Source organism: Bombyx mandarina, chromosome 24 (genome assembly GCF_030267445.1).
Source record: "Bombyx mandarina strain Sakado chromosome 24, ASM3026744v2".
Classification (NCBI taxonomy): Eukaryota; Metazoa; Arthropoda; class Insecta; order Lepidoptera; family Bombycidae; genus Bombyx; species Bombyx mandarina.
The window spans coordinates 5,040,004-5,067,639 of NC_143230.1; the positions used below are offsets into that span (position 1 = coordinate 5,040,004).

At 39.6% G+C, this 27,636-nt stretch overlaps 4 protein-coding genes across 4 annotated transcripts in view; 1 reads left to right on the top strand and 3 right to left on the bottom strand.

Moving 5' to 3' along the window:
* Positions 1 to 1,294: 1,294 nt before the first annotated feature.
* Positions 1,295 to 2,928, bottom strand: LOC149499948 (uncharacterized). The gene is made up of 2 exons (XM_089738236.1): positions 2,445 to 2,928; positions 1,295 to 1,785 (listed from the first exon to the last, which is right to left on the bottom strand). The coding sequence occupies exons 1-2, from the start codon at positions 2,496 to 2,498 to the stop codon at positions 1,642 to 1,644; spliced, it is 198 nt and encodes a 65-aa protein (XP_089594362.1). The 5' UTR covers positions 2,499 to 2,928; the 3' UTR covers positions 1,295 to 1,641.
* A 486-nt stretch (positions 2,929 to 3,414) lies between these two features.
* On the bottom strand, positions 3,415 to 5,440 carry LOC149499949 (uncharacterized). The gene is made up of 2 exons (XM_089738205.1): positions 4,991 to 5,440; positions 3,415 to 3,606 (listed from the first exon to the last, which is right to left on the bottom strand). Exons 1-2 carry the CDS (start codon positions 5,027 to 5,029, stop codon positions 3,418 to 3,420), a joined length of 228 nt encoding a protein of 75 aa, XP_089594331.1. The 5' UTR covers positions 5,030 to 5,440; the 3' UTR covers positions 3,415 to 3,417.
* Positions 5,441 to 6,845: 1,405 nt separating this feature from the next.
* On the top strand, positions 6,846 to 9,970 carry LOC149499950 (uncharacterized). The gene is made up of 4 exons (XM_089738251.1): positions 6,846 to 6,899; positions 7,575 to 7,694; positions 8,432 to 8,485; positions 9,772 to 9,970. The coding sequence occupies exons 1-4, from the start codon at positions 6,846 to 6,848 to the stop codon at positions 9,967 to 9,969; spliced, it is 426 nt and encodes a 141-aa protein (XP_089594377.1). The 3' UTR covers position 9,970.
* Positions 9,971 to 16,263: 6,293 nt separating this feature from the next.
* LOC114246690 (uncharacterized) overlaps positions 16,264 to 27,636 on the bottom strand; it is a 120,693-nt gene continuing 109,320 nt past the window's right edge. The window contains exons 4-5 of the mRNA XM_028179360.2: positions 19,634 to 19,731; positions 16,264 to 19,214 (exon numbers count right to left, since the gene is read on the bottom strand). Coding sequence (XP_028035161.2) covers positions 19,107 to 19,214; positions 19,634 to 19,731 — 206 coding nt within the window. The 3' untranslated portion in view covers positions 16,264 to 19,106. The remainder of the gene's footprint in view (positions 19,215 to 19,633; positions 19,732 to 27,636) is intronic.

Here is a 27,636-nt window from a genome sequence, read left to right on the forward strand (position 1 = left end):
CCAATAGGACGTCAAGGTCGCCGAGAAACATATCAAGTGCATCCACTTGACGTCAACATGAACTACGAAAAACTTTACCCGGCAAGACGTAGATGGGTTGATTAAAATTTTTGTAATAGCTAAAATTGTTTTATTCGTTCTAATCCAGCGATTCCCAAAGGTTTGTTGAGGCCCTATATTCACAATTGAAAGGCGCTAAAGAGAACTTGATGCTCTCTGAACACATACACAAACGCAAACATAAATACAAATAATATAATTAGTTGAATTTATTTCCAATTTCGGCTTAAAGAAAACCAAATGGAAAACACACAATTGAAGAAGAATCTATCAGACTGGGAGAAAACCAGAATGAAGAATTTTAGAATGGTATATGGAATAGAATGGTTAAAACGTATAGGAAGTCTTAAGGATGACGTGACAAGATTGACAGGATACGTATAATTTATAATCAACTGACAATAAAGATTACGATAATAGTAAAGATCTAACAAGGAAATGGAGGAAAATTATAAATAGTAGTGGAGGAAGTAGCAAAATCTGACAGATATCGACAGAGACGCACATTGTAAAGTAATAAGAATTTATTATTACAAACTTATATGACGACGTGACTGGCGCCGACAGAGAGCTCCGCTCCGCTTGGTTGCTCGAGCCGGAATCTCTTGTGCGACAATAGCCACTCGTAGTTATATTAGAACAGTGGGGGGGTAGTTCTTCATTATTTTTATTTTTTATTTCGTAGATGTGTGGATGAGCTCACAGCCCACCTGATGTTAAGTGGTTAACGGAGCCCATAGACATCTATAAAGTAAATGCCGCCACCCACCTGAGATATGAGTTCTAAGGTCTCAGTATAGTTTCAACGGCTGCCCCACCCTTCAAACCGAAACGCATTACTGCTTCACGGCTCGCGACTCACAGGAGATCCTACCACCAGTAAAGTTTGTTCATGAATTCTCCTGAATACCATCTTAAGCAATTGTTTATATGCGCTGGACTTATAATAGTTAACAAACAATATCAACCTTAAAGAAACAGTTAACTTTAACCACTCTTAGTCAACTAAATTGCGGTCATGTTCGAAGGGTCAAATTCAACAAATATTAGTGATCAAAGACACGCTACAATGGATTCAATTGGCAAAAAAAGTTTGAGAACCAATCATTTGATTACTAATGAATGTTACAATACATATAAGTAGGTATATAATAGAAATACGAGTAATAAAACAGGCATTTGACATGATCGCACTTTGTATATTTTTTAAAAAGTAATGTTTTACAATATGAGTTTCATTAGATGGTAAATTGGAATCCATAAGAAATAAATTTAGACTCCGACTTTAAAACGATTCGAGTTACATAAATTCTACATTAATAAATTCTACATTATTATTATTAAAAAAAAACCCGAAGCTGTTATTTGGACTAGCATTTAGTGGGTTATTATCACAAGAGAAAACAGGAAGCAAAAAAAAATAAAATTCATAATCCAATAGCTGAGCGTAGAAATTTTATCCAATCATTTATTTTGATTGGATAAAACATTATACCGATTTCGAATTTCGAACGCAACGTATTTTAATACACTTTAAGACAAAAAGTTGGGTGTTTAAATTATTTTATATTTTTATCGTGGTCAGTTATAATAGATATTGGGGGGGTGACCAGCTGCTCTGAGCATCGCTACGAATTCGGCCAGGTTCAGATGGTTAGGGAACGGCGATGCCATCTCCGCGTATCTGCTCGTGTAGTCAACCTCACCAGGTTCTTGGTCGTCAGCCTGAAATTATAGACAGCAATCTATGAACTCATTGTTCACGCGAAGAGACCTATAAAGACCAACGTATATCTGCAGATAAACAGTCATACGTTCTGGTCTGATAGGCGCGACATTCTTTATACAATACAGTTGAATCTTCGATCAGTGTTGATACTGAATGAAATAAAAGGTTTTACGCCAGTTCCTTACGCCAGTGTGTTAATCTATATCTATATATAGTTATATAAAAATTAATTGCTGTTTGTTAGTCTCGCTAAAACTCGAGAACGTCTGGACCGATTTTAACCGACCGAAGGTTTCAAAGGTAGGTAAATATGAAAACGCTCGGAATTGAATAAAAAGAACAATTTTGTTTTTCCTGTGATGTGTCTCCCGTCGGAAGGATTCCTTTTGTTCGTTTTAAATTAATTTTATACAAAAGTTTAGGTCTTTTGTTTGTCGATTGAGGCACTACAAAGGCTGCCGGGTCAGCTAGTTTGAAATAACAAGCATTTTTGTTCGTGGTCGTAAATCATCATTTAAAAAATACACAATCAATCTAAATCATTATACAATTAATTCACATACACAATGACATAATAGTCAGTCAAACGGGACGTCGTAATTGAAATAGAGTATAGTTATTGGCGCGGCTGATGAAGGAATCCCAAAATACTTACCGTGACGGCGTAAATGACGGCGAATATCACGCAAAATAACTGGACCCACTTCATAGTTGCGCACCACCACACTAGGACATTGCTGATACACAAACGCTTTATATATTATTCACAACTAACAACCGTAACGATTTATTTAATCAAATTCATTTAATAAAGTATTGTGACCGATTTTATTGGTCACAAGTGTTTAGTTAATGGGAATATTTAATGAAATTTAAATACGGGTCAGCTTGACAGGGAAAAATATTTAGGTGTAAGAAAATAAGCTAGCAGAATCCGATGCCTTTGTTTTGAAGAAAACTAATAAAATTAGGAAGTTTTGTATTATCTGACGAAGAATATATATAGCAGCGATTTTTAGAACTGTTTTGTCTGTTTATCTTTTAGTTTATGTTTCCATGTAGATGTTACTACTGTTAGATGTAAAAGGTAGCATAAATAATAGTGGTAGGTACGGAAGTTGTTCTGACCGTAACAGTTTCACGCCACGCCACTTAATTGGCTTTAAAGAAATACAGGTACAAAAAAATTCGTCGTAGCCTAAAGGATAAAGCATTCGTATCTTGTGATGCACCGGTGTTCGAATCCCGCAGGCGGGTACCAATTTTTCTAATGAATTACGTTCTTAACAAATGCTTACGATTGACTTCCACGGCGAAGGAATAAAATCGTGCAATATAAATCAAACCCGCAAAAAAAAGTAATTACTGGACGTCTTGTGAGTCCGCACGGTTAGGTACCACCACCCTGCCTATTTCAGCCATGAAGCAGTAATGCGTTTCGGCTTGAACGGTAGAGCAGCCGTTGTAACTATACTGAGACCTTAGAACTTATATTTCAAGGCGGGTGGCGGCATTTACGTTTTGGATGTATATGGGCTCCAGTAACCACTTAACACCCGGTGTGCTGTGACCTCGTCCATTCATGTAAGCAATAAATAAAAAAAACGAACAATAAATACAAAAGTTTATTATGCCCCTCCGTAAAACTCAACAAGATATAAGATAATTTCAGTAACTGCCGACATCGCGAGTACGATGCAAGCCACGATACGACTGTACCGCTTGATGTGTTGCAATGAAGTTATTGTCATGTCCTTTGACAGGTCGGCGTTGCGACGCGGCCGTGGTATCGGGATGACGGCTTGCCATGGTGTATCCTGAGACAATATCTATAAATTAATACGCGAAGGAAAAACTTTGTATCCCTTTTTACGAAAATTGCGCGGAGGGAGGAGTGTGAAATTTCCCACACTTATAGAGAATATAGAGAAGGAGTACAGAATGTTAATATTTTTTTTAAATAATGCATAAAAGATACCTACATTAAATCAATAAAGAAAACATTACACACACTACATACTATATATTTGACGCACACACGCATGCATACTATTTATTGTCAAACTTTTGTGCTTGACGTCTGTGGTCAAATTGAGAATAGATTAAATATTGTTTGTCTTTATTAATATTTTTTTATAGTGTAGCCTTAGGAAATTTGTGATTATAGAAGTATAAAATACAATCATAATAGTGTACAAACTTACAATTCCAATTAATTATAGTCGAATTTCGACTACTGCGGGACCTCTAGTACTAATTATTTATCTATCTCCTATGTCGTATGACTTCGTAATTGGGATAGAGTATAGCGTTTTCGTTTCTATTTTGGCCGCAATGCGCAGTTTTAACAGTGGGACAACTGTTTAACAATATAATTGAGTTCGACTCTACGATTCAAGATGGGTGATAACGATTGAGTGATGGCTACAGCTTTCTCCCCCTAAAGTCTTTCCCTCACTAATGAGGAGTGGTATCGACGGAGACGCTGCAGAAAACTCCTATTCTATCCATATATATTTTGTAGGCAGCGGCTTGGCTCTGCCCCTGGCATTGCTGAAGTCCATGGGCGACGGTAACCACTCACCATCAGGTGGGCCGTATGCTCGTCTGCCTACAAGGGCAATAAAAAAAAAAAACTTGTTAAGGCTTGACGGAAAGTCTGAGGCCTGGGCATTTTGATTCCTATTGGCTCAAGCAATCACTTAAAACCAGGTGTACTGTAACACTGACTGCATTCTCAGACCTACTTTTTTTTTCCTACCTAAGCTGGTAGCTTGGAGCGGCTATTCCAGCATAACCGTAACTAGTAGGTGAGCTCACGGGGCTCAAACCTGACGACGACGCTAACACGAACCCTAGCAAGAGTCATGCTTGGCAGAATCTACCACCGGATCGGAAACGCGACCCACTGAGAATATCCGGCGAGAAACTCAGTGGGCTGTGTCTGAGAGTTAATTTACTCGTCGAGCCCTTCGTCGCAAGCGACGGGTTCGACGAGAACGGTGACCGGTGCTTGGAGTACCTAGAAGCACCGTTAGTGGATCGGGAGGATCCGAGATGACGTGTTTTGGGCGACGTCGATTGCTTTCCATTCGCAGGATCGGGAATGGCAGACCTGTGATTCCTTGTAAGCGAATCGCTCCTAACAACATTACATTATTAGTGCAATTTTCAAGTTATACGCCAATATTTAATTTTTACCTGACTGGGCACGAATTCAGGATTTAGTCCTTGGGGCATCAGGTCCGATTGAAAATTGGCATCCTCTTGCAGGTTCTAAAAAATATTCGAACGACCGAACTTAAGTAATGTAATATTCAAAACTGCGCTGGAAACTTTGATTTGAAGACGCCGAACTCCAGATTCACCACCGCCTAAGTAGAACTGAAAGAATTATTTGTGGTCGTGTGCGCTAATAAAATCAAAAGCTAGTCGAAGTCGTCGTGGCTTAAAGGATAAGACGTCCGGTGCATTCGTATGTAGCGATGCACCGGTGTTCGAATCCCGCAGGCGGGTACCAATTTTTCTAATGAAATACGTACTTAACAATTGTTCACGATTGACTTCCACGGTGAAGGAATAACATCGTGTAATAAAAATCAAACTCGCAAAATTATAATTTGCGTAATTACTGGTGGTAGGACCTCTTGTGAGTCCGTGCGGGTGGGACTATGGCTGCCCCGCCCTTCAAATTGAAACACATTACTGCTTCACGGCAGAAATAGGCAGGGCGTACCTACACACGCGAACTCACAACAGGTCCTACCACCAGTACAAAACTTTGCATAGCCCCTTAACATCGGACGGGCCGTGCCCCCATCTACTTAGTCCAATTAAACACTCACATTAGTATGACCTTTGACTATCACCGTCACTAAGCAGCCAATTAAAACACTCAACATTGTTAACTTCTTTTATATAAAAAAAATTACTTTTTCACGTGAATCTTATAGTGTTTTTGTGTTACGAAAAACAATAATGCGCGAACATAAAATGTATACATAAAACATTTTCTTAACATAACAATATTAAAATTATGAAGTCTTTCGTTTCCTTGGTATTATTTTTTTGTTTTGTTTGTGGAAATGAGACCAAGGTACGTGTGTGGATTTTACGGGTAACATTTCTTATTTTTTTTAATTATGATTCTCTTGGACAGGAGTCATGAAACGTCTGATGTTTATGTTTAGGTGAGTTAAGATAATATAGAGAGTTACAAGTGTTGGTTATTGAATGATTGGCTCTGCGGCAGTAGTAGATATTAAGCAGTAGTGGACATTGAGTAAACACGAAGCAGTAATAGGCATGAAGTAGACTTGGCACAGCTTCGCCTTGCATAGTAAGTCATGAAGGAGACATGAAGTAGTAATAGGCACGAAGTAGGCATGAAACAGTAGTAGGCATTAAGTAGACACAAAGAAGGTATGAAGCAGTAATAGGCATGAAGTTGGCATGAAACAGTAATCGGCTTGAAATAGACTTGGCAAAGCAATGCCTTGCATACTAAGGCAAGAAGTAGCATGAAGCAGTAATAGACACGAAGTAGCATCAGTATAAGAGTAACCATGAACGCAGGTCGCAAGGATATCCACAAAAATCAATATGTATGTATCCTATATACCGCACAAGTCCAAAACTATTTATAAATATATAGGTATAAAATAGAAAGTATTTAAGTGTATATTAAACCTGCAGTTTCCATAGAGAATCCTAGTTAAGGCCAGATGGCCGTGTGTGATTTAATCCCCGATTATTTAGTTACTGTAATAATAAGCAGTCGTATAAGGTCATCAGCAAAACCGGGGGAATGGTTGAGGCTTACCGCTAGTCAATAAATCTGGTCAGAAAACAGCGGAATATCTAAATCTGATCGACTGTTTGGGTTCATGGGTTCTTTGCTGTTTGGATTGCGTAGGAAGACCGGTACTTTGACGCTAATTAAGCTTTGGACCTTGAAAGCATATCCTTTGAGTATTCTAGACAAGGGTTTTCTTATTCCCATCACTACAGATACGATGAAGCTTGCTTTAAATATTTTCACCTCAGCAGCTCAAATATGCCGCTTTTGCTGCAAGACAACAGTGAACCAAAACGCGATTTTGATTCGAGCGTGGGTCAAAATAGCATTATATTCAATCTTCAGTACAACGAATTGACATTGTTCAGCCATAAATTTGAAACATTCGAATTTTACTGTGCTCTGTCTCTTTCACATGTATATAAAAAGCGAGTGAAAAAAAGAAATCCCTTCGAAATTCGATTTTGGAATTCGACCTCAAAGAAAACACGTCCGGAAACGCGTAATACCCTAAAATTTAAAGATATTTGTAATAAAGAAATATCGTTTTTTTTTAATAGTTATTTTAATCTATTCCTGTTCATTTCTGTCTCCTAAGTGATGTGTGTTCTCCCTGCTGAGGTGAAAAGCTATGTGTGCTACACGAGAGCAAAGTTTTTTGCATCTTGTGCTGTCGAGTCCCTCGCTACGCTCGTGAATCAATCATAGAATCCTTCACTTGCTCGGGACTCAAAATCAGCACTCGGCACAAGGCTTGTTTAGGCAGCGGCTCTGCCCCTGGCATTGCTGACGTCCATGAGCGACGGTGACCACTTACCATCAGGTGGGCCGTATGCTCGTCTGTCTACAATGGGAATAAAAAAAAAAAAAAAAACAAATAACCATTGTATGTACTAGTGACGTGACAGCTTCGCAAAATTTGCTTGCTTTAATTTATCGAGGGAATCGAAAATGCTTATGCGATTCACATAATGAAATGTAAAACAGATACAAACGTACGGATCAAGGATTAAAAGAGAAAACGCTGGCGCTCTCCACATACTGACGAACCACGCGGAGCCAATTCATGCGGACGTTAAATCAGAAAACGCCGAAGTCATTGAGAAGGTAATGTTATGCCGGTAATATTAACGCCATCTATTGTCAAATGGAGAAAACGGATATCGAAACTAGTATTATCGAAAATATTCTCGATAGGGCGATCGAGAATATTCGTCCGGTGAATCTAGTATCCTCCTCGAAGTCAGTAAAATAGGTAGGAAAAAAAACATAAATCATACAACATTGCAGAACGTTCAAATTATATTCCTGTTATTTTAGTATTCTTTTTTTCCTATTTGACGAGAGATGGCGTTACTCGTACCTTCATAACGTGCAAGAAATGTTCCAGAATATTCAGAGTATGTTCCTACTGGACCTACCGTTTGAATATCTGTATTTACCATTTGGTATTACAAGCATTAATCTTACCGAATTTTCTCTCACTATGGATAATTCTCAAATGACTAGAACATTCGAATTAGACAATTTTTTCTAATTTAGTTACACGATTTATGAATTTTACAACTAGTTTTTTTTAAAGTGAACCTACTTCTTGTTGTGTTGGCACCACGTTTAACAGTAAACACATATCACGATTATTTCGTTGTTTATCAGTGTGCTTAGTGCGAATTTTTTAACGTTCTCGATAGCGTAAAAGTTAACTCAAATTCGTATTGAGTTGGAACGTTTGCGTACGTTTGCCGCTAGGGGCGCTGTTCCAACTGCATACAAATTTGAGTTAACTTTTACGCTATCGATAACGTTAAAAATCTCGCAATAAGGACACTGGTGTATATTTCCAGCCGTGCAAAGGCTCGATATTGCCGGCTCACATTGAACCGGGAACCGTATTTAAGGTAAATGAACTTAAACAAAGAAATTTGTTTTCTAAGTGAAAACTGCCTCAACGTTTGGTATAAATCAGCTTCAATGGCACCCTGTTACTATTTGCTACTGTTTGTACACCTACTTTGAAGTATTTAAAAAAACTAGAAGTCCCGCAGTAGTCGAAATTCGACTATAATTAATTGGAATAGTAAGTTTGTATACTATTATGATTGTATTTTATACTTCTATAATCACAAATTTCGCCAAGACTACACTATAAAAAATATTAACAAAGACAAACAATATTTAATCTATTCTCAATTTGACAACAGACGTGAAGAACAAAAGTTTGACAATAAATAGTATGCATGCGTGTGTGCGTCAAATACATGGTATGTAGTGTGTATAATGTTTTCTTTATTGATTTAATGTATCTTTTATGCATTATTTTAAAAAAATATTAGCATTGTGCACTTCTTCTGTATATTTTCTATAAGTGTAGAAAAATTCATACTCCTCCGTCAGCGCAATTTTCGTAAAAAGGGATACAAAGTTTTTGCTTCACGTATTAAAATATAGATAATATTTAAAAGAATAACTTGGATAATTTGTAGAATTTATTAAACATTACTTATACTAAATTAACAATGAGACACAAACAATCGTGTCGCAGTGTCATTTTTTTTAAGAGATTTTATGACCTGGTAACTGAGACCTTTAAGTCATGTCTTATTTTAATGTATATTCTTAATTTTATGAAAAATGATATTATGAAGTGAAATGAAATGAAAATGATTAATTTGAGACATTAATCAACTGGGATGAAATTAAATGAGATGATTTGAGATGAAATCTAATCTCAGTAAAATGGTGGTCATTTACTAAGATTTTTTCAGTGGACTTTTTGGAGGATCCCGAGAAGTTACATCCAGCGGCTTTGTTTCATTTTCACACATTTGTGCACTTTCACAGATATTAAACGGTTAATAAATCACCATTATTACACATTTAAACCCGAAGAAACACTAAATAGACAAAATAAAACAAATCACACAACTTCACTCCTCGCGTTCCCGCCAAAAAGTCCTGTCGCAGTGTCAAAAGTGCTATGACCATAGATTATACTAAAGAAAAATATAGACTATACAATATAGATTAAACTCAACAGCTATGACAGCTACGCATTTCTTCCCGTCAAGGCATTCACAATAGACAGCCATGAAATAAGATTGTATAGGACATTAAATAATGCTTACGTTCCTGTCTAGAAGCGTCTCTTTTGCATTGGAATAGCTATTTTGTATGACTCTTTCAGGTGACGGCCCCAAATGACGTTGTATTTGAACCGAAGTCCTTGAGGAAATCATCGCCCCTCATCAACAAGACAGACTTGATAAGAAGCATCAGTAGAGTGACCACTCTGGCAGTCTTGCTAATATTGGCCGTTTTAGAATTTTACCCGATGCTGCAGCATTTGTACGACACGATCCAGCAGTTTGTGTATATGCAATAAATTTGTGATTAAATAAGATAAACAAAAAATTTGATGGTTTTGATTCAATTATAGGTAACTACCCGTGCCCCATTATAGGTAACTACGTGTTGATCCTCCAAGAGCTCCAGATAAAGACGAGGCTTTCTACCATCTGCCTACATAGAGTTCTGGAATACTTTGGCCACAATGCAAGAAAGGATCGCGGTAGCTTGGAGAAGCTAATGGTGACTGGCAAGGTGGACGGAAGAAGACCGCGAGGTAGAGGCCCGACACGTTGGACTGACTAGATCCGCACTACCCTCGACACCACAGTTCACGATGCTCTACACTCGGCGGCAGATAGAAGCAAATGGCGTGGAATGGTCCGTAATAAACTCTTGTCGCGTGGAGGTGGTCACGACCCTCAGAGTTGAGGAAACCGAAGCAAGAAGAAGAAGAACCCGAGCCCCATAGACACAACTCGGATTAATCGCCGGATCTTTTCATTGGGTCGCGATTCCGATCTCATAGTATATTTTGCTCAGCACTGCTCTTGCTAGGGATAGTGTTAGCAATTTCTCTCATTTTGAGCCAGTGAGCTCACCCACCCGTCTGCGCGTAGGTGGGATAGCCTCTTAGGCTACCAACAACTAGGTAATGAAAAAAAAACAAACGATATCGTTGAATATTCGATTAATATAGAATAACGATTGAATATTCATGGCAGTTCTTGACGAAGCTTCAAATGTGGAGTACACATGGTCGTTTCTCAGATGTATGCAATGATTTCAAACGATACTTTGTAAAGGACATTTAAGAACAGACATTTGCTATTAAAAAGTTTAGTAGAAAGTGGTTAAACAGGTTAATCATACATGTTCCGTGAGATACTCTAAGAATCTAAACAATAAAAAAAGTTGTACCGTTTTCCCGGTAAATTGTAATCGTGACATTTGACACGCCAATCGTTCTCCGCGTTAGGATTCATCGAATGATAAAGACTAGAGGTCCCGCAGTAGTCGAAATTCGACTATAATTAATTGGAATTGTAAGTTTGTACACTACTATGATTGTATTTTATACTTCTATAATCACAAATTTCTCCAAGACTACACTATAAAAAATATTAACACAGACAAATAATATTTAATCTATTCTCAATTTGACAACAGACGTCAAGAACAAAAGTTTGATAATAAATAGTATGCATGCGTGTGTGCGGCAAATACATGGTACGTAGTGTGTGTAATGTTTTCTTTATCGATTTAATGTATCTTTTATGAATTATTTAAAAAAATATTAGCGTTGTGCACTTCTTCTCTATATTCTCTATAAGTGTGGAAAATTTCATACTCCTCAGTCCCCGCAATTTTCGTAAAAAGGGATGGAAGGATGAAAGTTTTTGCTTCATTACGTCACATTATTTATCCTCTCTTCCACACAATACTTATCTATATATTAATACGTGAAGCAAAAACTTTGTACCTACCCCTTTTTATGAAAATCGCGCGGACGGAGGAATATGAAATTTCTCACACTTATAGAGAATATAGAGAAAGAGTGCACAATGCTAATATTTTTTTTAAATAATGCATAAAAAATACTTTAAATCAATAAAGAAAACATTACACACACTACCATATAAGTGACAGAACACATACATAAAAATATACTCTTTGTTTACTGTCAATTGGGAAACGTTTGATAGTGTTTAAACCACAGTCGAATTGAAAATAGATTGTCTTTAATATTATTGATCTAACTAATTTAATAGTGTTTGACAATAGAATCATAATAATGCTTAAACTTATAATTTCAATTAATTATAGTCAAATCTCGACTACTGCGGGGCCACTAGTAATATATAATTTCAGCTTTATGTTAAGCTTTTCTATAAAAGAAAATATACTACTTATTTGTATACTGAACTACATTGTTTCACTAAATTTCAAGAAATTTCATTAGTAGATAGTAGAGCGATACGCGTACGTTAGTAAACAGTAGATCTTAGTTCTAATCAAGTTGGCCACCCCTGTCCTAGAAACAATGCACGCGTCTAGGATCTCCGTGCTCAGACTCAGGTGCTTAAGTGCTATTATTCATTTGTTTAATCCTAGACGTACTTCGGGGACCTAGGATACCGTGGTGGTCCTCCGTCCCCAACTGGGGACCGATTGGTGTGTCCAGACTCAGTGCATATGTCATAAAGGTAGGTACTTTGAAATTATCGACGCGTGAACGAACGTTTCACATACAAAAGGTGTGTCAGATTTTAGTTGATTGTTTTATTTAAAAAAAAACCATTAGTCACACTCTTGCTTGACGAATCATTTTAGTCTAAACATTGATAAGGGGAAATGTAATTAGTATTATACCTTTAACAGCATTTCATCTAAATGCACGGACGTGTGGTGAATTCGGTGATGATTTATGGCGCTTTCATTATCATTGTTTCGTTGATCTCTGGATCAGCACTTACGCAGCACTCACATGTGAATTTGTTTATTTACTTATACTAACAATATAGGGTACCGTCACATAAGCCGCTGATCCCCAGAGCACGTCGGGAATAGATGCCTCAAATTCTACGTACCTGATCCAAGATTCCCCGGTAGGCCCAAGAAACACTGGTCGAATGTGTTAAAGGCTGATGTGGAGGAGAATAACCGCACTCAAGAGGATGCCGAAGACTAGGAAAAAATGGAGAAGCTTAAATAGGACAGCTGAACGAGTCAGACTTTGTATCATTCGACTCCTAATACTTAATTGAATTTAAACAAAGTTTCCGTTGTAATCTTGAACTAAAGATAGTAAAAATCAAAGTCCTTACGATTTCTTTCAATGTGAGGCGAATCGTAGTTAATTTTGTGGCAAAGTGAATACTTCTTTGTTATTATAATTTATCGGTTTTTATTGCCGTGAAGCAGTAAGTAATGCGTTTCGGTTTGAAGAGTGGGGCAGCCGTTGTAACTATACTTGAGACCATAGAACTGATATCTCAAGGTGGCGCATTTACGTCGTAGATGTCTATGGGCTCCAGTAATCACTTAACACCAGGTGTGCTGTGAGCTCGTCCACTCATCTAAGCAATAAAAAAAATATTCGTGTGCCTTGTCTTTTCGTCTGTTCTTTACCATCTTAAATACCAATATCTTCCTACTCACTTCATTATTCTCTTAATAGTATCATCCATCTCCATATTACTAGACTTATTTTGAAGAAGTCGCCAATGATTTGAATTTACTAGTTAATATTTGATTACTTTTTCAGAGCGAGTTGGAGTATATTTCATATAACGGACAAACCAACACTATGAAATCCAGACAAAAAAGAGAAAAAATAGCTGCGAGGTGTTTTATGCCGGTTTTAGTTCCAAAAATCCAGCCAAGGAATGATAGTACTAAAGCTGTAGTCGAAACATCTATTCCAGTCGTAGGTTCGCTCATATCAGCATTCGAAAAACAGAATCAAGACCGCAAGGTGAAGAATGAATCTGAACCTAATAATCAAGCAGAAGAAGTTAAGTCTAATATAAGCGTTAAGCCTGATGTTCTGTACGTTGTCAAAGCTTCATATCTAAAAAGCGATACTAATACATCAGTCCATAGTCCAAAAGGTTTAATACAGCGTGCCAAGCCAATAGAAAACATACTTACAGCTACAGAATTTGACAATGAAAAATTGAAAGTGAAGGAATCTATGAAAAGAGAAAATGATGAAGCCGTTAGCAAAAATGACCACAAGCAAACAACCGATAGTAAAAATCGTCTACAAACTCAGAATAGATCTCAAGTAAACAATTTGGAAGGTACCAAACAAACAGTGGAGAGAAACATTAAGATAAACACAGAGAAACAATTGCAAAAACCAAAATCCCAAATGAGAGTAGATAAAATAGCATATGATCAGAACAAAGTTACGCCAATAATTTCAGGGACTCCAATTAAAATGGACTCCAATACCGTTAAACCAACAATTAATTTAGGATGTGAGCTAAAAGAAAATGTTACCTTACAAATGTTGAAAAGTAATGCTACTGCTATTAATACTAATAATAAAATGGAAAATAATTTGTTAAATCTAATGTCAAATAAATATTTGTCAAATCTAAAATCAGAACATAAGAATCAATTAATTGATTCTGAGATAGGACAAATTTTGAAGGCAAACAGTAAGTGTACTAAGCATTAAGATATTATCAGAAAAATATAGGAATGGCGACCCTTATTGTAGAACTCATTGGTTGTGATTCAATCATTTTAAGTAATTGGAATACGAGTAATAATAAGCGTTATTAGATATCATAATCATGTCTCGAAGAATTTTTCGGATACGACTAACTTAATAAAAGTTAATAACTATTGATTACTAGCTGACCCGGCAGACTTTGTAGTGCCTCAATCGATAAATAAAAGACCTAAACTTTTGTATAAAATAAACTTAAAACAAACAAAAGGAATCAGTCCGACGGAGGACATATCAAATGGAAAACAAAATTGTTATTTTTATTTAATTCCGAGCATTTTCATATTTATCTATCTATACCTTTTAAACCTTCTCTGGACTTTCACAAATGATTCAAGACCAAAATTTGCCAAATCGGTCCAGCCGTTCTCGATTTTTAACGAGACTAACGAACAGCAATTCATTTTTATGTATATAGAAGATAGAGAAGTAAAAAGATTTGTAATAGGTATAGTAAGTGGATTTTTACTAATTTACTAACTCTTTCAGGTGACGAAACCATCATTATAAATAAGAGCAGTTACGAAGAAATTCATGAAGTACCGATTATAAATAATTTTATACCAACATATACTACACCAAAAGCTGACAAAATCTATAGCCCGTTCGCTTGTCAATACATTTCTGAGCTTCCTAATTTATGGGTAAAACACAATCCATACTCCTGCAATACAGACAACACAAATCCATTTAAGTATTGGTGTAAAATTTACCCACAAGAAGCAATCCCTAGTTATGATTGTAATAAAGAAAAGCATAGCTTCATCAATAGTGACGCGTGCAGTAGCGACGAAGGATATAAAAATACAAATAGTAATGCGAAAGTTAAAAGTAAATGGAAGTATACAGAGATAGTAATAAAGAAATGTAGAAATGGTTCGAACAGCAGTGAACACAACAGATAATAGTAACATCTGGAATATGTTGCGCGAATCATAAAATTAACAATTCAATTATGTTAATGGACAGATTTAGACATATGCGTTATATAACAAAAAATATATAGGTGCCTGCTTTTAGAATATATCTATATATTAATACGTGAAGCAAAAACTTTGTATCCCTTTTTACGAAAATTGCGCGGACGGAGGAGTATGAAATTTTCCACACTTATAGAGAATATAGAGAATAAGTGTACAATGCTAATATTTTTTTAAAATAATGCATAACAGATACATTAAATCAATAAAGAAAACATTACACACACTACATACCATGTATTTGATGCACACACGCATGCACACTATTTATTGTCAAACTTTTGTTCTTGACGTCTGTTGTCAAATTCAGAATAGAATATGGTTTGTCTTTGCTAATATTTTTTATAGTGTAGTCTTGGCGAAATTTGTGATTATAGAAGTATAAAATAGAATCATAATAGTGTACAAACTTACAATTCCAATTAATTATAGTCGAATTTCGACTACTGCGGGACCTCTAGTACATATTAATGTGCCCTCACTTTAATATTACGATTCCGTATTTATTATTATTTCGGTATTCAAATATTTATTTATTTACTTGCTAAATGAATTCGATAATATATACAGAGTTAGATGACATTACTTTTTTAATAAATTTTTTATTGCATAGATGGGTGGACGAGCTCAAAGCCCACCTGGTGTTTAGTGATTACCGGAGCCTATAGACATCTACAACGTAAATGCCGCCATCCACCTTGAGATATAAGTTCTAAGGTCTCAAGTATAGGTACAACGGCTGCCCCGCCCTTCAAACCGAAACGCATTACTGCTTCACGGCAGAAATAGGCAGGGTGGTGGTACCTACCCGCGCGGACTCACAAGACGTCCTACCACCAGTAATTACGGAAATTATAATTTTGCGGGTTTGATTTTTATTACAAGATGTTATTCCTTCACCGCGGAAGTCAATAGTGAACATTTGTTGAGTACGTATTTCATTAGAAAAATTGGTACGTTGTTTGGTGCATCGGTCAACACTAATGTACCGGACGTCTTATCCTTTAGGCCACGACGACTTCATGTGATGGCTTTAGTTCTCTGTCGAATAACCTTCGCTGATTTACGCAACTGAATTCATTATAAATAAATAAAAACACATCGAAGATATAGGCGAATATTAAATATTTATTTAATATTAAAAATTCTTAAACAATAAATACGATGGTAATTCACAGGGAAATGACAGCGAAATTTTTTTTGTGTTCAAATGATTATAATTAATTATTGAATATAATAATAATATAATGAGATTAATATATTGCATCCGTAGGCATTTTTAATGAATATTCTTTTCAACCTACTACATCCGTATCTATGCTGGGAGTAAACCTTGTATCAAGATATGACGTGAAAATATTTTTATTGAAATAAATTAAAATCAATCTTACATTAATTACATGCAAACGAAACCTTTGTTATTTGGTTGAGACAACAGCTAGGCTATTAGCACTGTTAATAAACTGTCAACCGATTCTGAAGAACTTCAATATCCGATAGTTATATAGAGACATAGGTTTAAAATAACAATCAAATAAGGTTTTGGCCTTCAATAGTAACAGTAACATAGATACCCGTGAATCTTAAATGCTATTTTAAAAACAAATACTTACATAATTCAACAAGCAAGTCTTGGAATGTTTTGGTTTTAGAAAAATATTCGATCACTCAGAGGGAAAAATATATTGAGTAGAACATTAACATTAAATGAGTTATTTTTATGCGCTTCCTACCACGTATTTGGGAGACTATATTTCTAACGACTCTAATAACATGAAAATTAAAATTTAAGGGAAGGAATTTTATCTCTCCACTATTTTTAAGGTATATAGAGACAGTTATTGAGATGTGACGGTAAACCTTAAGTGAGACGTATGTATAATATTTGAAATATTTATGATATTAACAAAAAGTCAAACCTTTTATTTCTTTCATTATATTCAAACTTAGATAATTTCTTAGACGCAAAGCTTTATTAAAGACTAGCTGACCCGGCAGACTTCGTAGTGCCTCAATCGATAAATAAAATCGAAAAAAAAACAAAAGGAATCCGTCCGACACATCAAAGGAAAAACAAAATTGTTTTTATATAATTCCGAGCACTTTTCATATTTATCTACCTTTTAAACCTTCTCTGGACTTCCACGAATAATTCAAGACCAAAATTATCCATATCGGTCCAGCCGTTCTCGAGTTTTAGCGAGACTAACGAACAGCAATTCATTTTTATATATATATAGATAGATAATAATTATAATATAGAAAGTAGAAGATTAGTTTTCACTAAGCCGATTGACTTAGGTGAATACGAGCTTAATCAGGTACCCAAAACAGATATTGTTATAACTCTTGTTATGGGCGACAGATGTAGTGTAAATAGACGCACAAAGCAAGTGTTACAATATTAAAATATATTTAAAGAAATTCATCATTTTATTATTATCTATTACAATCATATTATCTATACAATTACAATCGATAATTACAACACTATTTCGATTAAGAATCTGACCGCGTCCCACTGAGTGATCGTTTCGAGTTACTTAAAACAGGGTGACAATTATTCGTAAGAAAAAAAAGGGGATAAACATTCTTTTTTTTTTGTAACATCGATTCCCTAATTTATGGCTTACGTCAATCCATTTCAATTGAACACGGATGGTGATATTTGTAAGTCCAATTCCCAAATTTTTTTTTTTTTTTTTGAGTTTTATCACCATTTCAATATCAAATTTAATGATGAAAGAAAATAATCGTGATTTAAGAAATACATTTATCAGTGATTTATTTATGTCTAAATAAAATCCTATGTTATTTCTGCCTGCAGTGCGCCATCCTAGCCCTCGAACGTGAATTGACGCAACCATTCTAATCATACCGTTTTAATTCCAGTTTAAAATTGACATTACCTTAAAAGATTACACAGCTGTGACTAATACATATAAATATGGTCGCTGTTTTGTATGCATTTGAGATGCATATTGAGATTTAAGAGTAACGTTCTTCTTAAATTTAAGTTAAGCAACACCTTCACTGCGAAACAAGCCTTTATCGAACCGCCGCGGTTCTTTTAGCTGGTGCGGATGATAGTAATCATGACCCTCTCGATGATGCGGACCGATTATTTCAAGTGTTAAGAGTTTTATACAACAACTAGCGATCCGCCCTCGCTTCGCTTCGGAAACTGTAATTTATTATTGATTTCTCCACTATTTAATGGATATTATTATACATATAAACCTTACTCTTCAATCACTCTAACTATTAAAAAAACCGCATCAAAATCCGTTGCGTAGTTTTAAAGATTTAAGCATACATAGGGATATGGGGACAGAGAAAGCGACTTTGTTTTATACTATGTAGTGATTATTGTAACTAAATTGTATTACCGTTTTCGCAAAGTTATAGTATCTTAATCTAACCCTAGTGTTGGTGGATCGAGAAGGACTTGCCACGCAGTGATGGAAATATCTTTGGGGGCGTATTTCGATCAGCCGCCTCATCAGAAGGTTTATGATTTTACTAGCAACAGCCAAGGTGTTAGGTAAGGTACGAGTTATCGGCTAAAATGCAATAGTTAGCAAAGAAAACAACGTCCTACTAGTGGATCTTGATCTGTATCAACACAGAAACCTCTTGATTGAGAGACGCGCTTAATACCGTTGTGTATAACCATTTCATTAACTGCAAAAAGATTTTCAACGCCAATCTACGGAACAAAATTCATGACACAGATCCAACAGTATGCCTGCTAATATCGTTAGCAAAGTAATTAATTAAAATTTAAAACGGGTATCAATCAATTTTAAAACTAATTAGTGATTTAAAAACTAGGATTAATGGACAAAATGAAATGTTATTAAATGATAAAACTATAGTTTAGATTGAACGAAATTCTCGAATGCATACAAACGCAAGGGGTGTCCCGTTACGAACCGAAGCGTGGTCGCCTTAGTTCGGGACGTCCTTGCGCACTTTGTGACCGCGGAAGGAGGCCTGGATCTTCGTCGCGGCTTTGTTCAAATCAGGATCGGTCAGATCTATTTTCTCGATGTCCTCCTGAAATTACCGTAAAATTATATTAGATAAATGCCTGAATCTTCCCAACGACATTTCCAAGATAGCCTTGCATATACATATTATATGTACAAGTTCCGAACACCACTGTATTTTACTGGTGGTATGACATCTTGTGAGTCCGCGCGGGTAGGTACCACCACCCTGCCTATTTCTGCCGAGAAGCAGTAATGCGTTTCGGTTTGAAGAGTGGGGCAGCCGTTGTAACTATACTGAGACCTTAGAACTCATATCTCAAGGTGTGTGCCGCATTTACGTTGTAGATGTCTATGGGCTCCGGTAACCACTTAACACCAGGTGGGCTGTGAGCTCGTCCACCATACTAAGCAATAAAAAGAAAATTGTGTTTTGGTGTGCATGTAAATTGTTCTCTCTCTCTCTCTAAAAACTTCAAAACACACCTTATCTTGCTTTTCCTTTTCCTTTTGGGCTTGAGTCTCCTTCCGCGCCTGGTGGCCTCGGAACGAAGCCTGAATCTTGGTTGCGGCGTGGCACAGTTCTGCAAACGTAATGCGAGCTATTTTAAAACAATACTTTCTTTTTAAATGCATGGGGGATGGAAATAGCCAAACGCAAAGGACATCATGTATATTATCGACCTTGAGAGATTAGGTTTTTTTGGAACGAAGTTCCTTATGGGATGATGCGGAGGAGTACCCGAACCGAGAAAAAACGTCCGTAACGTAAGATTTTTATTAGTAATGTACACAGTGTACGACTTAACTTTGTAATAACGTACAAAAATAACATACTTTTTTATCATTCATTGACCACGATCTCAGAGCGTTCGTTTGCGCAATACACCAACTCTTATGCAAACAGCCGTGAATGAAGTGTACCACAATAAGTTCGCACGTTACCGAATGACCGTGGGTTGTTGCGAAACCTCCAGTTTTATTTTCTTTATAGCTAGAATAGAACTTAAAATTGATATTTTTATTATAAGGAACTTCGTTCCTATCCGGTGTCCCACGACACCACACATCTTTTTTTAATTGCCCTTGTAGGCAGACGAGCATACGGCCCACCTAATGGTGAGTGGTTACCGTCGCCCATGGACTTCAGCAATACCAGGGGCAGAGCCAAGCCTCTGCCTACCGCTTAATACTCTGAATCAAAACATTGAGCTATATAGAGCTACTAGCTGTACTCGCCCGCTTCGCTGGGCATTTAAAATTAACATTGTTTTTTATTGTCATTATTATTAGGGAGTTCAACACTCATATAAATATTAGCCTATCCATTAAGTACGTGTATTTTCTACATGGATACCAAGGTTCAAGTCAATCGAATGCATGGTTCAGTAGTTATAACGGAACATCCGTAAAAACCACTGTAGATTTATATATTAGTTTGGATATTGCAATAAGACCAAACACGGTGAAACATCATGATAATATCTACTCTAACTGATAATAAATATCGAGAAATTTTTATTTTTTTTTATTGCTTTGATGGGTGGACGAGCTCACAGCCCACCTGGTGTTAAGTGGTTACTGGAGCCCATAGACATCCACAACGTAAATTGCGCAACCCACCTTGAGATATAAGTTCTAAGGTCTCAAGTATAGTTACAACGGCTGCCCCACCCTTCAAACCGAAACGCATTATTGCTTTACGGCAGAAATAGGCGGGGTGGCGGTATCCACCCGCGCGGATTCAAGAGGTCCTACCACCAGTAATTACGCAAATTATAATTTTGCGGGTTTCATTTTTATTACACGATGTTATTCCTTCACCGTGGAAATCGATCGTGAACATTTGTTGAGTACGTATTTTATTAGAAAAATTGGTACCCGCCTGAGATTCGAACATCGGTGCATCGCTCAACACGAATGCACCGGACGTCTTATCCGTAAGGCCACGACGACTTCAAAGGATATTTGGTTTAAGGGACTTTTTTGCAACTATACAGGAGAGCCATTTAAAGTTTAAAATTTGTAAAAAAATATCATAACCATTACCAAATACTACTTCAGCTATTTGAATGGAGTAAACTTAATTGAAATTCAATTAAAAACATCAAACTCTTGATGCTAATAACAAATAAAACGCACCTTTAACTACAAAGACAAATGGTACTGGTGGTTACTGGTGGTAGAACCTCTTATGAGTCCACGCGGGAAAGTACCACCACCCCGCCTATTTCTGCCGTGAAGCAGTAATGCGTTTCGGTTTGAAGGGCGGGGTAGCCGTTGTAACTATACTGAGACCTTAGAACTGATATCTCAAGGTGGGTCGCGCATTTACGTCGTAGATCTCTATGGGCACCAGTAACCACTTAACACCAGGTGGGCTGTGAGCTCGTCCACCCATCAAAGCAATAAAAAATAATAATAAAATATCAGCGATTCCACAAAACCACCTAAAAAATATAGCAAAGTCACACATCATTGTCTATTATGAAGGTGCAAATTCTTGATAAAAACAGCCTATTCCAACGAAAAGATCGATCGATACAGCGGACAAAGGGCCACACGATGCTAATTTCCCTTCAAGATAATTTGTTCGATGTCTAATCTACCATCAAGCACCCTTCAATGCGTCATAAAAATCAATTTAAGGACTGCTATTTTCGGCACGATGGATTCCTGATTTGAATACTAATATATACCGGCCATTTCAATGAAGGATGGAATTGAATGGATGGCAATGGAAAGCTTTAAAGGAAGAGAAAAGGGTAGTCCTAAGAAAAAATGGATGGATTGCGTGAAAGACGATATGTGTAAGAGTGGAGTGAGCGAAGAAATGGTATATGACAGAGGAATATGGAAGGAGAAAGCATGTTGCGCCGACCCCAGGTGACTGGGAGAAGGACAGGTGAATCATAGTGATAGCCTTCATTTCAATAAAGCCAAACACTGCAGCGTATTTTTGATAGGTATTTTACAAATACTGACCGAAACCCATAGCTGCTTCGAGGAAGAAATGGGTGGAACATTACAGTCCACGTAACACGTCCTAACACTACCGGTACTCAATATGGTTTTAAAACTAGACGCTGAACGAGATCTGATACGCCTCGCCTGTATCTTCCTTGCGGAAGGTTAAGAACCATCTCTTTCGTGCAAAGGTCGTAACCTCTATATAATTTAGTGTTTGACAGAGATGAATATATTATGTATGTAGGAAGATCGGTATAGTTAGTTCAAACTGGCACGCTAGATTTATTTTAAAAACGAAAACGAATGTCAAAGTCAGACATTGATGACAGATGACAGATGCTTCGAGCGCTTTTCTGAAATTAAAATTTTAAAGTTAAAATCCACTTAGATTTCGCCCTATATGCGCTGCTTTTTCCAGCCGTAAAACAGCGATGCGATACATTCTGAATTGAGTGCCGGCGTTCACAAAACCTCGTTCCAATTCCAATAAAAAGCCAGCAAGTACCTACCCTATAAGTCCGTATAAATAGTGAAGAATGATTCTTTTGACTTGGCTGACCCACAAGCTTTTCATTTATCATAAATAACAAATGGTCAATTTTCGGATAGGGATGTCGCAGTCTACTTCATAGAAAAATGAAATCTTTTTTTTTTTATTGCTTATATGGGCGAACGAGCTCACAGCCCACCTGGTGTTAAGTGGTTACTGGAACCCATAGACATCTACAACGTAAATGCGTCACCCACCTTGAGATATAAGTTCTAAGATCTCAGTATAGTTACAACGGCTGCCCTACCCTTCAGACCGAAATGCATTACTGCTTCACGGCAGAAATAGGCGGGGCGGCGGTACCTACCCGCGCGGACTCACAAGAGGTCCTACCACCAGTAATTACACAAATTATAATTTTGCGGGTTTGATTTCTATTACACGATGTTATTCCTTCACCGTGGAAGTCAATCGTAAACATTTGTTGAGTACGTATTTCATTAGAAAAATTGGTACCCGCCTGCGGGATTCGAACACCGGTGCATCGCCCAACACGTATGCACAGGACGTTTTATCCTTTAGGCCACGACGACTTCAAATCAAATCTGTTGTCTATTTAAATTAACCTACTAGTTTCTTTCTTTATTACTTAAATGGGGAGATCAATACAGTGTTCGCTTAGTGTTAAGTCTTAGTGCTACAATGGAATTGTCGCTACCCACCTTGCTGTATGTGGTCGAAGCATAGCATGCCGGTGGTAGATTCATCCAAGCTAGTGCCGATGCTAGCAACGTCTTTCAGACCAAACCCCGTGAGGTCAACCATCAATCAATGTGAAACCAGAATAACCCCTCAAGGCTATTGGGATTTAAGTGGGCGAAAACACAATCAATATACCATCCATCAAAGAGGCACGCTTGACAGATTGGCGATAGAATCAGGTTGCTGGTACCTACCAGTGTGGACTTACAATGCTCACTAAAATCACTCAAAATTACAAAATGAATTTTTGTAAAGACGGCAAGAGTTATTTGCCGACAAATAGTTCTCGTCGTAATTCTTGAGCGATTAAAACATTTTTAGTACCTAACTATGTACCTCTACCTGTCATATTTCCCGGGCAATAATAATACGGATTAGTAACCCCGTATTCTCCCATTCATTGAGTAATGTTTAGTAGCAAGGCGTATTTTGATCATGAAGCAGGGTTTATATACCCTTTTATCTGATTTTATGTAAAACCGATTTAAACAAATTTTCACACACATTATCAACCCTTTTACGGTTGAACAAAACCCTGTAATGGGCTTACCAGTAAAGAAGGTCGTAAATCAGACCAATCCTTATCACGGATCGCGGTACTGTCAAGGTCGACCTTGCTAATAGCTTTCGGCGCGTAGACCTGAGCATCCATTCTCGCTCACGACTCGGTCGTGCGCGGACGTGCTTTCCGATCCGTGGCCCGCTTGCGAGCTGCGTCTCTGAACTCACAGTTGTGCTCGACAGTGTAGTGACCGTGAATACATCGTGCGTACAATTCGGTAGTGCGGACGTGCCGATCCGTTGGTCGCTTGCGATTTGCGTCTCGGAGTCCATTTTTGTGCGCTAAAGTTTTGTAACCGCGAACCCACCCTTACCAACTGCCTTTTTCAAGGCAAAACCAATCGCTACGTTCAGGCTTCCTATGGCACTCACAGGCTAGCGATTTCCTAACCCTTCCCAAAACAACAGTATTTTTCAAGACTAGACCCCCGCTCGCGATTCTGCCTGCTGTAGCACTATACAGCCCGAGCGGGTTCCTTTCCTTTTCCCCGCCGATTGCCGTTTTCACGGCATAGGCATTCCCCCCCCCTGCTCCTTGCTGTCCTGCAGCACAGGGGGGTTACAAATCCTATCCGGGGCCACGCCTTTCGGCGAGTTCAACAAAAGTCCCGGGGCCGCCCCCCCCGGGCAAGAAGACCGAAAAATGGAAGAAGATTGTGCTAGTGATATTGTCGGGTTCCTCCGGGATAGGTACCCGTCAATTAGGGCCGAGTACCTAGAGTTTAGGGCCGCCCGTGGCAATCCCTCCCCCCCCCGCGTCCGTCGCCGCGTACTTCAAACGTGCCTCGGAGGCACGCCGCGCGCCCCCCGCCGCCGCGTCAAGTTCGAGCGCACGTTCCGACGTAGCGACTCACGAAGCGCCTAACGCTACCCCCACCCCCGCGCCCGCGTCGACTACGTCATCGCGCGTTTCGTCCGTCGCGACCTCGATCGTTTCGAGTTCAGGCTCCGATACCGAATCAGAGATGGATTTCGAATCCGCGTCAAGCCCTCAGCCTGGAACTTCGGATGGGTTCCAAACCGTAACGCGCGGTAAAAAGCGTACTCGCGCCGTGGAGTCCCGGAGCTCCACGACGAAGCAGACTAAATCCGCGACCGCCTCCCGCCCGCAGGTAGTCGTGACACCGGAGTCGGACTCCGCTCGCCGTGTAACCCCACCGCCGCGTCCCAAACCCGCGCCCGCTCCTAAAGTAGCTGCCCCGCCCCCGCTGATTCTCCAGGAAAAAACTGCGTGGAACCGCGTTTCCCAGGCCCTTCAGGCAAATAAATTTAATTATACCCATGTGCGTAACGTCGCGCATGGGATTCAGATAAAGGTCGCAACGCCGGGCGACCATAGGGCCCTCTCTTCATACCTCCGAAAGGAGAACATAGGTTTTCACACCTATGCTCTTCAGGAGGACCGCGAGCTCCGCGTAGTAATACGCGGAGTCCCAAAAGAGCTAGATATCGAGTACATTAAGGAGGATCTGACCGCTCAGTCCCTCCCGCTAGTTAGTGTGCACCGGATGCACAGTGGGCGGGGCAAACAGCCCTACAACATGATTCTAGTAGCGCTAGAACCCACCCCGGAGGCCAAAAAGAAGATCGCATGTCTCACGACAATTTGCGGCCTATCCGGGATCTCAATTGAAGCCCCCCATAGACGTGGCACTCCCGGGCAGTGCTACAGATGCCAGCTTTACGGCCACTCGGCTCGTAATTGCCACGCGCGCCCCCGCTGCGTAAAGTGCCTCGGCGACCACGCCACACTAGATTGCTCGCGTGTTAGGGAAACCGCGACCGAACCTCCAAGCTGTGTCCTATGCCTTAAGCAAGGGCACCCCGCGAACTACCGTGGATGTCCTAGGGCTCCGCGAAAACGTCCGACCCACCCAGCCCCCCGAACCGTCGGCCCAAAGACTTCGGCGCCTTCAGTGCCGAAACCCGCCTTCGTGCCGGCTGCAGTTCCCACGGTGTCGGCGTGGAAAAAACCGCTGCCGTATACGAAGGCGGGAACGGAAACCGCACCCCCGCCCCCGCTCGTGACACGCCCCGCGCCCCAGCCCCTGCTCGCACCTCGCCCCGCGCCCGCGTTCCGTCCCCCGCAACCCTCTGCCGTCAACGACTTTGCGCTCGTGCGTGACTTCGTCACCGCAGTCAACTTCGACCGTCTGCGATCGTTCGCAGACGCGATACGTAGGTCGGTAACCCCCGAACAGCGGCTCGCGGCCGCTTTCGATCACATGGACGTCTACGAGTCCGTGTCGCGTACGTTATAAAATCTTTACCGATAATCAATGGCGCAAAAAGGTAGAGAAAAACCGTATTCCCTTACGTTAGCATTCTATAATGCTAACGGACTCGCGCGGCAACGCGATCAAATTTTTGAATTCCTCCGCGATAATCTTGTAGATATTCTATTAGTGCAGGAAACCTGTCTGAAGCCCTCGCGTCGCGACCCGAAAGTCGCGAACTACGTCATGGTTAGGAATGACAGACTCACCGCCTCCAAAGGCGGGACTGCCATTTACTATAGACGGGCCCTGCACGTTGTCCCTCTCGATACTCCCTCGCTCTTACATATCGAGGCGTCAGTGTGCCGTATCTCGCTGACGGGACACCAGCCGATCGTCATCGCATCCGTTTATCTCCCCCCGGACAAGCCCCTTCTGAGCAGTGACATCGAGTCACTGTTCGGCATGGGAGACTCTGTCATCCTGGCAGGCGATCTAAATTGCCACCACACTAGGTGGAACTGCCATCGTACAAACGTCAACGGTAGGCGTCTCGACGCGTTTATAGACGACCTCACCTTTGAAATAGTCGGTCCCCCAACTCCAACATGTTATCCGTATAACATCGCGCTCCGTCCGAGCACTATAGACCTGGCATTGCTTAGGAACGTAACTCTGCGCTTGCGTTCCATCGAAGCAATGTCAGAGCTCGACTCAGACCACCGACCTGTCGTTATGCAGCTCGGTCGCCCTCACAACCCAGTCACTGTTACGAGGACCATGGTGGATTGGAATAACCTGGGCACGTGCCTAGCCGACGCCGCTCCGCCAATCCTCCCTTGCGGCCCGGATTCGAATCCATCCCCCGAGGACACCGTCGAATCCATAAACATCATTACCGATCACATCTCTTCCGCGATCATTAGATCTTCAAAAGAAGTCGATGTGGAGGACAGCTTCCACCGCATCAGACTGTCCCCCGATCTTAGGAATCTCTTAAGAGTTAGGAACGCGGCAATCCGGGCCTACGATCGTCTTCCCACGCATTCAAACCGGATTTGGATGCGTCGTCTACAACGCGAAGTCCACTCCCGCTTAAGCGACGCGCGTAACGATAATTGGCATAGTTATCTAGAACAACTCGCACCCTCCCACCAAGCATACTGGCGACTAGCTAGGACTCTCAAATCCGAAACTACCGCTACTATGCCTCCCCTCATACGCCCTTCAGGCCAACCACCGGCATTCGATGACGATGACAAGGCTGAGCTGCTGGCCGATGCACTGCAAGAGCAGTGCACCACCAGCACTCAACACGCGGACCCCGAACACACCGAGTTAGTCGACAGGGAGGTCGAGCGCAGAGCTTCCCTGCCGCCCTCGGACGCGTTACCCCACATTACCACTGACGAAGTTAGAGACGCGATCCACAACCTCCAACCTAGGAAGGCACCCGGCTCCGACGGCATCCACAACCGCACGCTAAAATT

Bases quoted from the DNA above. Each gene is read 5' to 3' on its own strand.
- LOC149499948 (XM_089738236.1), bottom strand. From the start codon at position 2,498: ATGAAGTGGGTCCAGTTATTTTGCGTGATATTCGCCGTCATTTACGCC. The intron at 1,786-2,444 runs GTAAGTATTTTG...CTATAATTTCAG, and splicing joins CCGTCATTTACGCCGTCACG to GCTGACGACCAAGAACCTGG.
- LOC149499949 (XM_089738205.1), bottom strand. From the start codon at position 5,029: ATGCCCCAAGGACTAAATCCTGAATTCGTGCCCAGTCAG. The intron at 3,607-4,990 runs GTAAAAATTAAA...ATATTGTCTCAG, and splicing joins CTGAATTCGTGCCCAGTCAG to GATACACCATGGCAAGCCGT.
- LOC149499950 (XM_089738251.1), top strand. From the start codon at position 6,846: ATGCCGCTTTTGCTGCAAGACAACAGTGAACCAAAACGCGATTTTGAT. The intron at 7,695-8,431 runs GTAATGTTATGC...GTATATTTCCAG, and splicing joins ACGCCGAAGTCATTGAGAAG to CCGTGCAAAGGCTCGATATT. The intron at 8,486-9,771 runs GTAAATGAACTT...TGACTCTTTCAG, and splicing joins AACCGGGAACCGTATTTAAG to GTGACGGCCCCAAATGACGT.